The sequence below is a fragment of the Phycodurus eques genome, chromosome 7 (genome assembly GCF_024500275.1).
Source record: "Phycodurus eques isolate BA_2022a chromosome 7, UOR_Pequ_1.1, whole genome shotgun sequence".
NCBI lineage: Eukaryota > Metazoa > Chordata > Actinopteri > Syngnathiformes > Syngnathidae > Phycodurus > Phycodurus eques.
The window spans coordinates 21,572,675-21,587,233 of NC_084531.1; the positions used below are offsets into that span (position 1 = coordinate 21,572,675).

Genomic DNA, 14,559 nt, shown 5'->3' on the forward strand with positions numbered 1-14,559 from the left:
GCACACACACGTCAGGAAAATGAAGTCACAACACTTCGTCTGGTACCACTACCTCCTGGCTTTGTTGAAGAGTCGTCACTGTTTAAATGCATTTGCTACAATAGAACCAATTCAATGTGAGATAAAAGAGAGGAGTATACTTTGAATAATTCAAAGAGGCCAATTAGCTACTAACCGTCCACTGTCTTAATAATAACCCTATGCCTTTGCCACCTCCAACAGTGAAGCAAAATTATGTGTGTGTGTGTGTGTGCGTGTGTGTGTGTTCGTTTGCACAGACATCGGATTAAGAGCTATGATTAGGTTAAAGCAAAGGTCACATATGTTTTTTGTTTTGGCAAAATATGACTTCGGATTTATGATTATGTTCATAGCCACTTTCTACATATACGAGTAGGATCTGGATGTGCTTTTGCGCACACAGACACACACACACACACACACACATACACACACATGCACAGGCACAGAAACAGACACAAATGCGCTTCATTCCATTTATAACTGTTCTATCTTTGTATCACTGATGAGCATGGAACTGTCACGTCTGATGCCAGAGCCTTCATTTTCATGCTGTTCACCACTAAGGGTCTGATTTTTCTCCCCAGTCATTTGTGCTTAACTGATAAAATCAGTGTTTGATGTCAATATGAACACCGCTCTTTGCACATAGGGTGGTTTTCCTTTGTTAAGTCTCATGCAATTTGTGAGATTCAAGTCAAAGCAAGTTGAGTCCCAATCTCTAACTTCTTTGTCAAAAAGAAATTAATAAATTCTGACAATGACAATGGCGAGGCCAATCTACACCAATGGTCATAATGTCCAGCTATTATAAGTTACCAAACTGCAAATGGAAAGTTGAAAGTGTAAAAAAGCAGTATCATTGAGGGCACCAATCCTGAATCAACCCCATGTACCCTTAAAGTTAAAATGATGTACAGCATAAGTCGACTCCAGTTCCCTCATGTCTTACATAAGTAAATAAGAAATATGTTCATATAAGAAAATAATAATCACGTATCCAGTGGTTGTTTTCCTTTTCTATCATAAATATGTTTTCTATCATGAATATGTTTTCGGAATCAATATTACCTAGTTCGAATTTTTGAACGATAACGTTTATCAGAGCCTATCTTTAGAAAAAATGTACATCTGCCAGTTGAATTTGAAGTCTTTTGTGATTACTTTTCATACTTGTATGACAGTTGTTAAAATGTTACTTGAAATATTGCATTTAGTTGACCAAGATGTTATGACGACAACAGTTTGACTCTGGAACAAATGATTTCCAAATTCCGTTACTGCCGCTTTTAAAACTAGTTTTGGCCTTTCTGAGTGTGACAAGTGATTGCTTTAAAGCATAAACACTATTGTCCGTGAGTTATCAACCCCTCCCAGTATTTGTGTCCCATCTACTCAATTCTCTTCTACAATAATGCATTCAAGCCAATGTGATACATAAACATAAAACTTAATACCACAAGGAACGTGCAACATGACTTAAGAGCACTCTACCTTGTAGTCTTTAGCATTGTGGTTGCGGCTGAAGGGATAGAAAGCTCCCACTTGCATCCAACGACGGCATAATTCTTCACTGGAGTTATCAAAAAATCCGCAGATGTCAGCTCCAATCTGAAACGAATGAAAGCCTTAAATGTCAATGTTTGCGTCTGTTTATGAAACTTACAGGTTTCCTGTGAGAAATCCATACAATTACAGTTAGGCACACACACATACACACACAAAAGGGGCAGTTGCCATTAAGCAGAGGTGGGTAGTAACGTGCTACATTTACTCCGTTACATTTACTCAAGTAAGATTTTCCATAAAGTGTACTTGTCAGAGTACTTTAAATGCACCGTACCTTTTACTTTTACTTGATGTATAATTGACATGTTCAGGGATGGCTCAATATGCATCATAAAAACCTCATTTTTAGCTAAACTTTGGTTGAAAACTTGCTGGAAGTTACGTGCATGTATTACATAACAAACAATGCAAATATGAATTTTAACTGACCCCATAACATCTTTTGTTATCTGACCTTCAAATATATTTTATAAAACTACAAGTATACAATAGAATGAAAATGCCTGAAATGTCATAGTGTGTCACCTGCAGTTCCTTTTTTAGAACTTGGGTGGCGCTTGGTGCCACACCTTCCCCTCTCTGTCGCTCCTCTGACTGGGGGCCGGATTTTTCTTTGTTGATCAAAAAGACACCATTCTGCGCACCTGTATTGACTTCCGAGGCCTCAACGACATTACCGTGAAAAACAAAGTGCCTCTGCCTCGCATAGCCTCTTCCTTCAAACCCCTCTGTGACGCCCAAATATTCACCAAGTTGGACCTGCGCAACGTTTACAATCGTATTCGCATTAAGGAGGGTTGACAAATGGAAAACCGCCTTCAATACACAACTCAGACATTTTGAGTATCTTGTCATGCCCTTTGGGTTAATCAACGCACCCGCTGTGTTCCAAACCTTTATCAACGATATCCTCTGTGATATGCTGAACCGGTTCATCTTCATCTATTTGGATGGCATTCTCATCTTCTCCCGCTCTCTTGAAGAACATCGCCACCATGTCCGCCAAGTCCTTCAGCGTCTCCTTGAGAGCCGTCTCTTTGTCAAGCCTGAGAAATGCGAATTCCACCTTACCACTGTGCAGTTCCTGGGATACATTATTGCCAAGGGACAACTACAACCGGACCCAGCGAAGATTCAAGCAGTTGTTGATTGGCCCATTCCCTCCACCCATAAAGAGCTGCAATGTTTCCTGGGATTTTCCAATTTCTACTGAAGATTCATCCGTAATTATAGCAAAGTTGCCATACCTCTCACCAGCCTCACTTCACCCAGCTCCCCCTTCCAGTGGACCCCTGCTACATCTCAAGCTTTCAAGCTCCTCTAAGAACTATTCACCAGTGCCCCCATCCTGAGACACATGGACCCCTCCCTCCAATTCGTTATGGAGGTTGACGGCTCTGACACTGGAGCAGGGGCCGTTCTCTCCCAGAAGGACCCTGAATCCCAAAAACTTCATCCGTGCGCCTTCTTTTCCTGTCGCCTCACTCCGTTGGAACGCAACTATGACGTTGGAAATCAGGAACTGTTAGCCATTGTCTGGGCTTTAGAGGAATGGAGACATTGGCTGGAGGGGACCGTTACTCCCTTCATCATCTGGACAGACCATAAAAATCTTGCTTACCTCCGTTACGCTAAACGGTTGAATCCCCATCAAGTTCGATGGGCACTATTCCTCAGACGATTTAATTTCAGCCTCTCCTTCCACCCTGGTTCCCATAACGGCAAGCCTGATGCCCTCTCTCGCCTCCATTCCCCCCCCCTTCAAGCCCAAGTGAACCAGAGACCATCCTTCCTGCCTCCTGCTTTGTTGGGGCGGCCACGGGGGAGATTGAAGGTGTGGTTAAGGAGGCTCAGAAGTCAAAACTGGATCACAAGACCGGACCTCGTAATCGGCTGTTGGTGTCCAATTCGGCATGCTCTGACATCCTCCAGTGGGCCCACAATTCTAAGCTTACCTGCTACCGCAGAATCCCCCAACCATCCAGTTCATTCAACAACACTTGTGGTGGCCCAGACTGGTTAAAGACACCCGGAATTTGTCCTTGCCTGCTTGCCAGAGACAAGGCTTCACATCAACCCCCAGCTTGTCCGCTGCGCCCCTTACCCATTCCGAGCCGCCCTTGGTCCCACATCTCCCTGGACCGTCACCGGCCTACCCCCAACTGAAGGTAAGACTGTCATCCTCACCATTGTTGACCGGTTCTCCGCGTGTGTTCACTATGTACCTCTTCCCAAATTGCCCTCTGCTTTTGAAACCGCTAACCTCCTTGTCAATCATGTGTTTAAATTCCATAGAATTCCCTTGGACATCGTCTTGGATTGAGGTCTGCAGTTCTCCTCCCAAGTTTGGAAGGAGTTCTGTAAGGCAGTGGGCGCAGCAGCCAGTTTGTCTTCTGTATACCATCCACAGTCCAACGGCCAGTCGGAGCAGGCAAATCAGAATCTTGAGTCGGCTCTTTGTTACCGCATGTAATCCCACCTCCTGAAGTACCTTTCTCCCTTGGATTAAATATGCCCACAACTCCCTCACGAGCTCTGCCACAGGGATGTCTCCTTTCATGGCATGTTACGGTTTCCAACCACCTTTTTTTAAGGAACAGGAACATACGGTGGCGGTTCCTGCGGTGAGGGAAGGGTCCAGGCCGTGTGGAAGGACTCCAGACAGAATCCCGTAAACTCACTCCACGCTTCATTGGTCCATTTCCAATCATGTTTCTCTGCTATAACCCGTCTCCACCAGCAACCCTAGCCCTCCGGCCGTACTCCCTCCTCCCCCCCGTGTCATCGACAATCATCCTGCCTTTACAGTGTCTTGCATCCTGGACGTGAGAAACAAGGGGCAGGGAGTTCCAGTTTCTTGTAGACTGGGAAGGGTATGGGACGGATCTCTCGCTAGCGAATTCTGGATGACTACTTGATTAGGGACTTTTATGCTACGCACCCTGAGAAGTCTGGGAGGACACCAGGAGGCCTCCGTTAGGGGGTAGGGGGGGTAATGTGTCAAAGTCTGTCACCTTCAGTTCCTTTTTTGGAACTTGGGTGGCGCTTGGTGCCTCACCTTCCCCTCTCGCTCTCTCTCCGGTCACCACCACTCCCTCACCTGCGCACCTGTTCCTCATCAGCACTCATCACTGCCTGTATTTAAGCCTGCCAGATCCAAGAGTTCGGCACCAGAGTATTGACGTACACCGTCCAACTCTCATGACAATTCTTGTAAGTTACTCGACTCCCCGCGATTGTGCTTACCCCATTGTATTTTTCTCCTTCTTCAGTGCTCCCTCCGTGTCCCCTGCCTCGCCGTCTGTCCCAGCCACGCCGCCGGGCACTTCCTCCTGCCCAAGCCCCCCCGCTTCATTCATGTTCCCTGCTTTGGACAAACACCCCCACTCCTCGAACATCCAGCCTCCGAGATATCCTTCAATAAACCATTCTCAGTTACTTCCTCCGCTTCCGCCTGCTTTGGGCTCAATTCAATCTCACAAGATCACCGATCATGACATGAAATTCTCATTGGTATGCCATTGCAAATCATTTGTGGGTGTGTTTAAAAGAAAAATCATGTGAAGTCTTATGTACATAACTGTACTGTGTCAGCTCATTTATTGGCAGACAGTAGACAGTAGACGTGATCTGTGATCTTTATTTAAATTGATTACACAAAGCAAGTCAAGAGACTTTCAAAGACCAGTCCCTCAACACTGCTGTAGTTCTATTGTTTACTGTTGGCCACATTTTACAACAAACTCAATGGGAGGGAATCGATCAAAATACCATTTCTCTCTCTTATTTTCTCTCTATTTACAGTATGTTAGCACTGTGTACTGTGTATGTGCATTCACACAAACCTGACATTTGTATGACACAGTGCCACCTTGATGCCGGTGGTGTATTTATTAGCATTTGTGTGTGTGTGTGTGTGTTGTGTGTGTGTGTGTGTCTGTGTGTGTGTGTGTGTGTGTGTGTGTGTGTGTATACATGCTGTGTGTTTGGTGTGTCAGATGTAATACTGCTGCAGGAAAATAAGTGTTCCTGACTTTAAATGGATCTCATTTTAGGTAGACTTTCCTTCTGTATGTCTCAACACTGGGATCAATTAGCAGCTAAAAATGTTTTGAATGCTAGATTTGCATGTTAATTTAAAGGAAACTCATCTTGAAACGTTTTATTGCCGCTGAGGTATGTTAGCATTTTCTCCATTACGATCCTATCAATACTCTAAGCTAATTTGTACTTGGATGGTTGCAAACTTCAACAATTACAGCTACATAGACATGGTGTCAGCGTTGCCAACTCCTCAGTCAGGAAAGTACTGTAGCTGTTGGTTGTCTTAAAAATCTTCAAATTACATCATCAAGTAATTTGCATATTTTTCAGTTTGCATGGTTGATGAATTTATTGCCTATGTGGGAGGCGCGCTTCCTGAGAGCTTGGCTCCCATTGGCTCCTGTGTAACTAAAACAGTGATTATCAGTGACAAAGAACAAAAAAAAAAAAAGTGAAATTGCTTAGACAGAAAATTGTTCAAAAATAAATAGGGAATGCTCATGAAGATGAGTGAGAATTGTGAGAGGCCGAGCAATACAACAGCAACACGCCAACTCACAATTATATCATCATAAGAGCAGTTTGCACTTAATTGAAAGTTCAGAACTCACATATGGAATTCCAAACAGACCAAATTCTAGCATGCCGGGGATGGCCCATTTGATGTCGTTCCAGTTGGCAGCATTGTCCCCCAGCCAATGACCCGAATATTTCCCCACACCTGGAAAGGAGGAGCGGGTCAACATCAGAGTACGGTTCCCTCCAAACACACGTTGCAGAGCTCTGAGGAACAGAGAGAAAAAATAAAGTGGTCAAAGATAGTGAACATGAAAAAAGAACTACAAGACAGGAGGGATGGTTGCATACACAACAAGAGATTGTGATTATAATGTTTTTCCTTGATGGAGGAAATAGAAGCAGAATTGATTTCCTGGAAGATTCAGAACCCTCATGATGAACAATTGTTTCATTCAGTCGCCACTTAGAATATATACGATCTCTCCCTGACATTTAATTGGGAGAATTGTTTGAACTCAACAACCTAATGACTCCCAAACATTTAAACAAGGAAAAATAAGAATTAAAATTTTATTTTTTAACACCATGAAAGAAAATCATATGAGATGAAAAATCCCTTGACTAACTTTCTAAATTTCTAAAAAATTTCATCTGGGCTCAAGTTTGTAATTGTTCTCCACGAATTTCAAATCATAATTTCAGGGAATATGGAATTCGACAAGCTGCAATGAAATATCAGATTTTTCAGGGGCCCTTTCATTAATTCTGGAATGTGATCAGTACCCCCCCCCCCCCCCCCCCACCCAAAAATGACGTACGGTACATTAATTTCAGGCTTAACTATTTTTGTAATTCTACTGTGTATTTTACTGCAAATTCCTCATTGCTCTGTAGGGATGTCAGCCAGTTGGCTTGCAAAGCACAAGTTGGCAAAATACTACCATTGATTCTGCACTCACTTTTCAGTTGCCAGCACCATTGAGTAACCATAGAGACTGTGGACATCATAGTGGTTCCCCCAGGCCTGCTTGGCATCCATACACAGAGTTTTACTATACATCACCTCATCCATAATCTCTATTGGAGGGAAAGATGATGGCAGTGATGAATAGGCAAAAACAACAACAACAAAAAGTTTAGGCCACCAAGGGAGACAAAGGATGGTAAAAACAAAAAGAGAAAACATGAAATAAGACGGTGAGCCTGTTTGCATGACCATACAAATCTGATAACCGTGAGTGATCAGATTACTGTCATAATTATGTGACTGTGAATGGAATTGGCTAGAAGGGTTCTCCCGCCCTCTTGCACAAAGCTGGGTCATCTGAGACAGATTCGCCTGCGAGCCTAATGAGGATAAGCGGTACAGAAAATACCGTAGCTGGGTGGATGGAAAAATGTCTCTTACTTGGTGTGTACGGAGGATAGTTCAAGTTGTTATCAACACAGCCCTTAGTTGATCCTTTCTTGAAGTTAGCCACTTCATTCATGTCCTGCAACAAGAGTCATATACATGAATCCTTGAATACCTTTAACCATTGCAATTATATATAAAATGAACATACATCTTCAAAAGGGCTTGCATTCTAAAACTGAAATATTAATACTAATTGTCTAAAATAAATGTGCCTTAAAGACAATTACATTTTGATTGACAGAGATATAGTAAATGACCAGTGTTTGGTATTGGGGTTGTAGTTTGCAGTACAGTAGTGTAGAACTGCACATCATCATACTGGAGTTTTAAGAGTATGCCACTTTTGTGTAGCGAAATAGTGCAAACATAATTAGAGAGCCACCTCTTAGTACAGTGAAGCGCCATCAGTTCCACAACTGTGCAAACTAAAACTCCAGCCAGGACCTCTCAAAAACCACAAACCACTAGCTGGGTTCAAACATTTCTCACAGTGAAACAATGAGTGAATGGCCAGGAAGTACAGTTTTATCTTGATACAGAATCAGAGTCAATGCATATCGAGCAACATACGATGTATACTGGTTATTGCTAAAGGAATACTATGCTAAATTCAATTCCGTCCATTATAGATGAACTCAATCAGTTCTTTATTTAAATAACATTGACATTGCAATCATTCATGCTTACGTTAACACTCATGGGAAATTTAGTCTTCAATTAACCTAGCATGATGTTATGTTGAATATAAAAATACATTTTTTAAAAAAAAGAGTGAGAACATACACACTTTACATAGGAAATCCCGAGCTAAGATTCTAGAAGCTCTTGACTGTGAGGCAGACATTTTAACCACTACCTCACCATGCTGCCCTCTCACTCATGTATTTGAACAAACTGTATTCCATCAAAAAAACTATAAAAGTGAAATGCATCATTTTAATGGCATCACCAGTGTGGGAATTCTCATACTTGTTAGGGTATTGTAGTATTTTTAAATCAGACTCACTATCCAGAGGGCATCATGTTTGATCTCTCGGGAGAATCGCTCATACTCATCAACCCACCAGTCGATGCAGTTTTGGCTGGTGTAGTCTGGAAATACAGTCTCTCCTGGCCATACCTGAGAAGGACAGGGAGCGTTTGGAGTAAGCAACAACCATATTATTGTATCTCCACAAATAAAATTGTGGGAAAAGCATTAAAAAAATTAAAATAATAATAATTAATTTAAATAACAGCAGGGTAGAAACTAGCAAAGTAAAAGAATGTTGAGGAAGAACACTACTGAGAGGAGGAATCAATAAAGTATTAGGGATCTGTAGATGTGACCATGTGATCTGAGTCATCCTATGTATCATGTATCAAGGAAAATTATTGATCCATTCAGAATGGAAGAGATTGTACTTCTTGGTCTGTGTGCTCAATTATTTTGTGAGAGAAATATCTTTGTGTATAGAATGGACCCCAAGGTTGGCCCACCTGACATCGTGACTTCCTCCACCAATAACATAAGTAGTTAGAAGCCTTGGCCTGAATATTTTTTTTTTTCATCCACGCAGTACTTTACAGACTTCACTTTTTACTTTTGGGCAGATGTTTCTGGCAGGTGGTCAGAACTTCGAGGTTGTTTGGTCCGAGCTACTTTATAAATCTTTGCTTCCTCCTTTTTAATGGATTTTTTTCCATAAAAGGACTGCTAGCTTTTGTAGCTGAATACCACCCACTTGCTTGCTTTTATACTCCTTGTCTGTACTTCAATATAAGTAATTCAAAGTATAATGTAATAATATTACAAGATGAGCAAAGAAGGATGAAGTGTTACTTTTTTTATGAGTGAATGTCAAACTTCCCACACAAACCGAAGCGGAACAGACTGAGGGTCTAGAAATCTGCTTTACTGTATATTAATTGAATAATACAGTATATTTCCATATTTTTGTTTGGATGATCGAACAAACCCAAGAGAAGAAGCAAATTCAGTCCAGGGAATTATTTTTCAGAAACAGACACAATTGTTTTCCCAATCTCATGAAAAATGTTATACGAATGTTGGTGGTGACTATTTCATTGTCTGTGAAATATATACTAAAGTGGAACTTGACAACATCCACAGCAGTTATCAAAATGCAGTATCACTTTTTTTTTCTTGGCACATCATAAAATATCTCTCATAATGTTACATTAAAATTCTGGTTTCTTGTCATAGTACATTACTCTCTTTTCTCATATTTTGAGTTTATTTTCATAATTGTAATAATTCATAATAATTTCAATAAGTCTATTAATGTATTATTGTAGTTTCCTTGAACCAATGTTTTTGCTGCCTTTATGGGGGCTCAGGTTCACCCACTTTTTTACAAAAAGCCCTGCTTGCATTGACACACCTCACAGTCAGGGGTGGACCAGTGGTTGGGGTGAGCAGTGGTTCATTTGCAAGAGATGTGAGACTGCCCCCACCCCCCAAAAAACATTGTCTACTTTCAAGAGGACTGTAAAAAGAGGGTCAAAAGTGTACTGTAATTGTTTATCCTTGGAGTTTGTTGACTGAAGTATTTCATCAATTAATGGTCTTAATTTGTGGGGGGGAAAAACATTGCACAATATCCATCTGTTCATCCATTTTCTGAGCTGCTTCTCCTCTGATCTCAAAATCTGGACCCATACATTCAAATGGAAATAAACAACAATCTATAATAATCACACATATAAAACATGCATGGACATAATGAATTAACAGCAGTATGTCTTCCACAGAACTAGGGCCACAATTATGTATAAAGTGTTATATCGTTCTGTCTCTGTCTGTCTCTCTCTCTCTCTCTCTCTCTCTCTCTCTCTCTCTTTCTTTCTTTCTCTCTCTCTCTCTTTCTCTCTCTCTGTCTCTCTCTTCCTCTCTCTCTACATGCTTAATCTGCAATGCAGTGATGGAGAACATTTTAAGATTAAATACTAATGTGGAATCAATGCATATGTTTGACCCTTTTATAAGCTGCATTAAAAGGCGATTAGCAGTGGGACTGGACCTAATCGTGTGCGTAATCAAAGCAAGGCTGTAAAAGCACAAGAGCAACAGAAGTTTATCCCTCGCACATCCACTCTTTACAGCGGGTATGAGCCTTTTTAAAAACAAGCTGTGTGGGGGGAAAGGGTAGAAAATAGCACACCAGGGGTTTGAACTTCCATTAGGGTGTGTTATGGTTTGATGGAAATTAGGACAAACTAGTAACCCAGACATCAGTGTACATGCAAATACACTTGCTTAATAAAAGACCTACTATTTAATGCAGAGGCTCAAAACAAACAGCTATCATGGTACAGCTATCCATCTGCTGTCCCACTTAGACTACGCAAGGCTCGAATATGGAACTTTTGTATAGTGGGGCAACAGAGGAAAGCACTTGGGCACTGTGTTGCCTTGTACTACTGTTCTAAAGTAAATCTTTTTTGTTTTTTGTATTTTTTTTGTTGTTGAAATTTTGCATTTTTGTGGCTCAGGTTACGTATTTTATGAAAATTTGAATGTCCTAATAGCTAACAGCTTCAGTGAGAAATAAACACTTCTTGGTGATTGAGAATAGATTTATTATTATTTGTGATGTTGATTAGAATGTTAAATGGAATATTAAGCATGCTCCTAATTTTGTAATTATTGTGTACTTTATAATAATAATCTTACTCTTGTATAATCTTGTTTAACTTGTATTTGCACTTCATTTCATCTGGACAAATGACTTGCTAATGAAAGTGATTATTCAAAGTATGAAGCTGTCAGTATTAAATGGTGATAAGAACACAATTACTGGCCCTCGACCAGCATTGCGTTTTTTTTCTATCTCACCTCTCCCAATAAAGGAGTTTTGCCATCTGCTTCAGTGACCCAGGCTTTCTTCTCAGTGCCACGTTCAAAGGACTCGTATGGCATACCCTCGACCTTCTTACTGGTGGCAATAGCAGGATCCTAGAGAACACAGATAGACTGTACAGTTTACCCATGAGAGGAGACATACAATTTCAGAGTAATTCGGCCTTTGTTGCTCAAATTAACTGAGTCAATAAAAAGCAACAGCAAATTTGTTGTAATATTATACAACTTATATGCAATGCTATTTTGAAATATTTTTTTTTTTAAATATACTGCATGCTCTTTTATCTAAGACGAAAGAGACAATATGCTTCATTGATACTGAGGTTTCCTACCAGTATGAGGATGTATTTCTGTCCCTTCTCGTGAAGGTAGTCAGCAAACTGAGGCAGCTCACGGAACTTGACTTTGTCATAGGTGAAGTCTTTCTTATTCTCCATGTAGTCAATGTCAGTATACTGGATGTCCTGCGTGAGTTTGTTTCAGACAAAATGACATGTACTTCTTCAAAGACAATCTTCCTTTGAGATAACCAACAGCAGAATGTTATGTGAAAGGAAATATGTTAATTTGACTTGAAAAAGAATCTAGAATTAAAGTAATCATACAAAATTTTTTTTACATACTCCCCCTTATTAAATATCTAACATATCCAAAGAAAAGTGTGTACTGTGTGATTTAAATTTTTTGTCTACAAACAATACAGAGCCGTGTTTTTTTTTGTTTTCTTTTCTTTTGTTTGTTTTTTTTAAAAATGGAAATGTGAGACATTGAACAGGACATAACTTGAAATCCATTTTGGAATTACATGCTTTTCATTGAACAGTGACACTGGGTGTAGCCATAATCTTTAGTTGTTGTCAAATGGCTCATATTTTACTCAGATCATAACTTTACTCTTTTTCTTTTTTCTTTTTCAGAAAAATTGACACGTACAATATATTCTCATTTTAGCGTCATACTGTAAATGGACCCCTCCTTGAGCCGTCACCTTGTCATGGTGGAGGGGTTTGTGTGTCCCAGTGATCCTAGGAGCTAAACTGTCTGGGGCTTTATGCCCCTGGCAGGGTCACCCATGACAAACAGGTCCTAGGTGAGGGACCAGACAAAGCACGGCTCAAAGACCCCTAATGATGATGACAAACAATGGACTTCGTTTTCCCTTGGCCGGACGCGGGTCACCGGGGCCCCCCACTGGAGCCAGGCCTGGTGGTGGGGCTCGAAGGCGAGCGCCTGGTGGCCAGGCCTGCACCCATGGGGCCCGGCCGGGCACAGCCCGAAAGGGTAACGTGGGTCCCCCTTCCCATGGGCTCACCACCTGTGGGAGGGGCCATAGGGGTCAAGTGCAGTGTGAGCTGGGTGGTGGCCGAAGGCGGGGACCTTGGCGATCCAATCCCCGGCTACAGAAGCTGGCTCTAGGGACATGGAATGTCACCTCTCTGGCAGGGAAAGAGCCCGAGCTGGTGTGTGAGGTCGAGAAGTTCCGACTAGATATAGTCGGACTCGCCTCCACACACAGCTTGGGCTCTGGTACCAGTCCTCTCGAGAGGGGTTGGACTCTCTTCCACTCTGGAGTTGCCCACGGTGAGAGGCACCGAGCAGGTGTGGGTATACTTTTTGCCCCCCGGCTCGGCGCCTGTATGTTGGGGTTCACCCCGGTGGACGAGAGGGTAGCCTCCTTCCGCCTTCGGGTGGGAGGACGGGTCCTGACTGTTGCTTGGGCCTATGCACCAAACAGCAGTTCAGAGTACCCACCCTTTTTGGAGTTCTTGGAGGGGGTGCAGGAGAGTGCTCCCGCTGGGGACTCCATTGTTCTGTTGGGGGACTTCAATGCTCACGTGGGCAATGACAGTGAGACCTGGAAGGGCGTGATTGGGAGGAACGGCCCCCCCGATCAGAACCCGAGCGGTGTTCTGTTATTGGACTTCTGTGCTCGTCACGGATTGTCCATAACGAACACCATGTTCAAGCATTAGGGTGTCCACACGTGCACTTGGCACCAGGACACCCTAGGTCGCAGTTCGATGATCGACTTTGTGGTCGTGTCATCGGACTTGCGGCCACATGTCTTGGACACTCGGGTGAAGAGAGGGGTGGAGCTGTCAACTGATCACCACCTGGTGGTGAGTTGGCTCCGATGGTGGGGGAAGATGCCGGTCCGACGTGGCGGGCCCAAACGGGGTCTGCTGGGAACGTCTGGCAGAATCCCCTGTCAGAAGGAGTTTCAACTCCCACCTCCGACAGAACTTTGCTCATGTTCCGGGGGTGGGTTAGATCACCAACACTGTGTATAGTGGGGATGGGGCGCTGCTGACCTCGACTCGGGACGTTGTGAGTCGGTGGGGAGAATACTTCGAAGACCTCCTCAATTCCATCGACACGCCTTCCCATGAGGAAGCAGAGTGTGGGTTCTCTGAGACGGGCTCTCCTATCTCTGGGTTTGAGGTCACCGAGGTAGTTAAAACGCTCCTCGGTGGCAGGGCCCCAGGGGTGGATGAGATTCGCCCGGAGTTCCTAAAGGCTCTGGATGTTGTGGGGCTGTCCTAGTTGACACGCCTCTGCAACATCACGTGGACATCGGGGACAGTGCCTCTGGATTGGCAGACTGGGGTGGTGGTCCCCCTTTTTAAGAAGGGGGACCGGAGGATGTGTTCCAACTACAGGGGGATCACACTGCTCAGCCTCCCTGGTAAGGTCTAATCAGGGGTGCTGGAGAGGAGGGTCCGTCGGGAAGTCGAATCTCAGATTCAGGAGGAGCAGTGTGGTTTTCGTCCTGGCCGTGGAACAGTGGACCAGCTCTACACCCTCGGCAGGGTCCTCGAGGGTGCATGGGAGTTCGCCCAACCAGTCTACATGTGTTTTGTGGACTTGGGGAAGGCGTTCGACCGTGTCCCTCGGGGAGTCCTGTGGAGGGTGCTTCGGGAGTATGGGGTACAGAACCCCCTGATACAGGCTGTTCGGTCCCTGTACGACCGAGTTTGGTCCGCATATCCGGCAGTAAGTCGGACTCGTTCCCGGTGAGGGTTGGACTCCGCCAAGGCTGCCCTTTGTCGCCGATTCTGTTCATAACTTTTATGGACAGAATTTCTAGGCGCAGCCAAGGCGTAGAGGGGGTCCGGTTTGGTGG

At 43.3% G+C, this 14,559-nt stretch overlaps 1 protein-coding gene across 1 annotated transcript in view; it reads right to left on the minus strand.

The window, feature by feature from the left end:
* Positions 1-14,559, minus strand: part of si (sucrase-isomaltase) — a 65,701-nt gene that overhangs the window by 38,105 nt on the left and 13,037 nt on the right. The window contains 7 exon segments of the mRNA XM_061681363.1: positions 1,516-1,632; positions 6,246-6,417; positions 7,113-7,230; positions 7,562-7,646; positions 8,577-8,690; positions 11,409-11,528; positions 11,768-11,899. Coding sequence (XP_061537347.1) covers positions 1,516-1,632; positions 6,246-6,417; positions 7,113-7,230; positions 7,562-7,646; positions 8,577-8,690; positions 11,409-11,528; positions 11,768-11,899 — 858 coding nt within the window.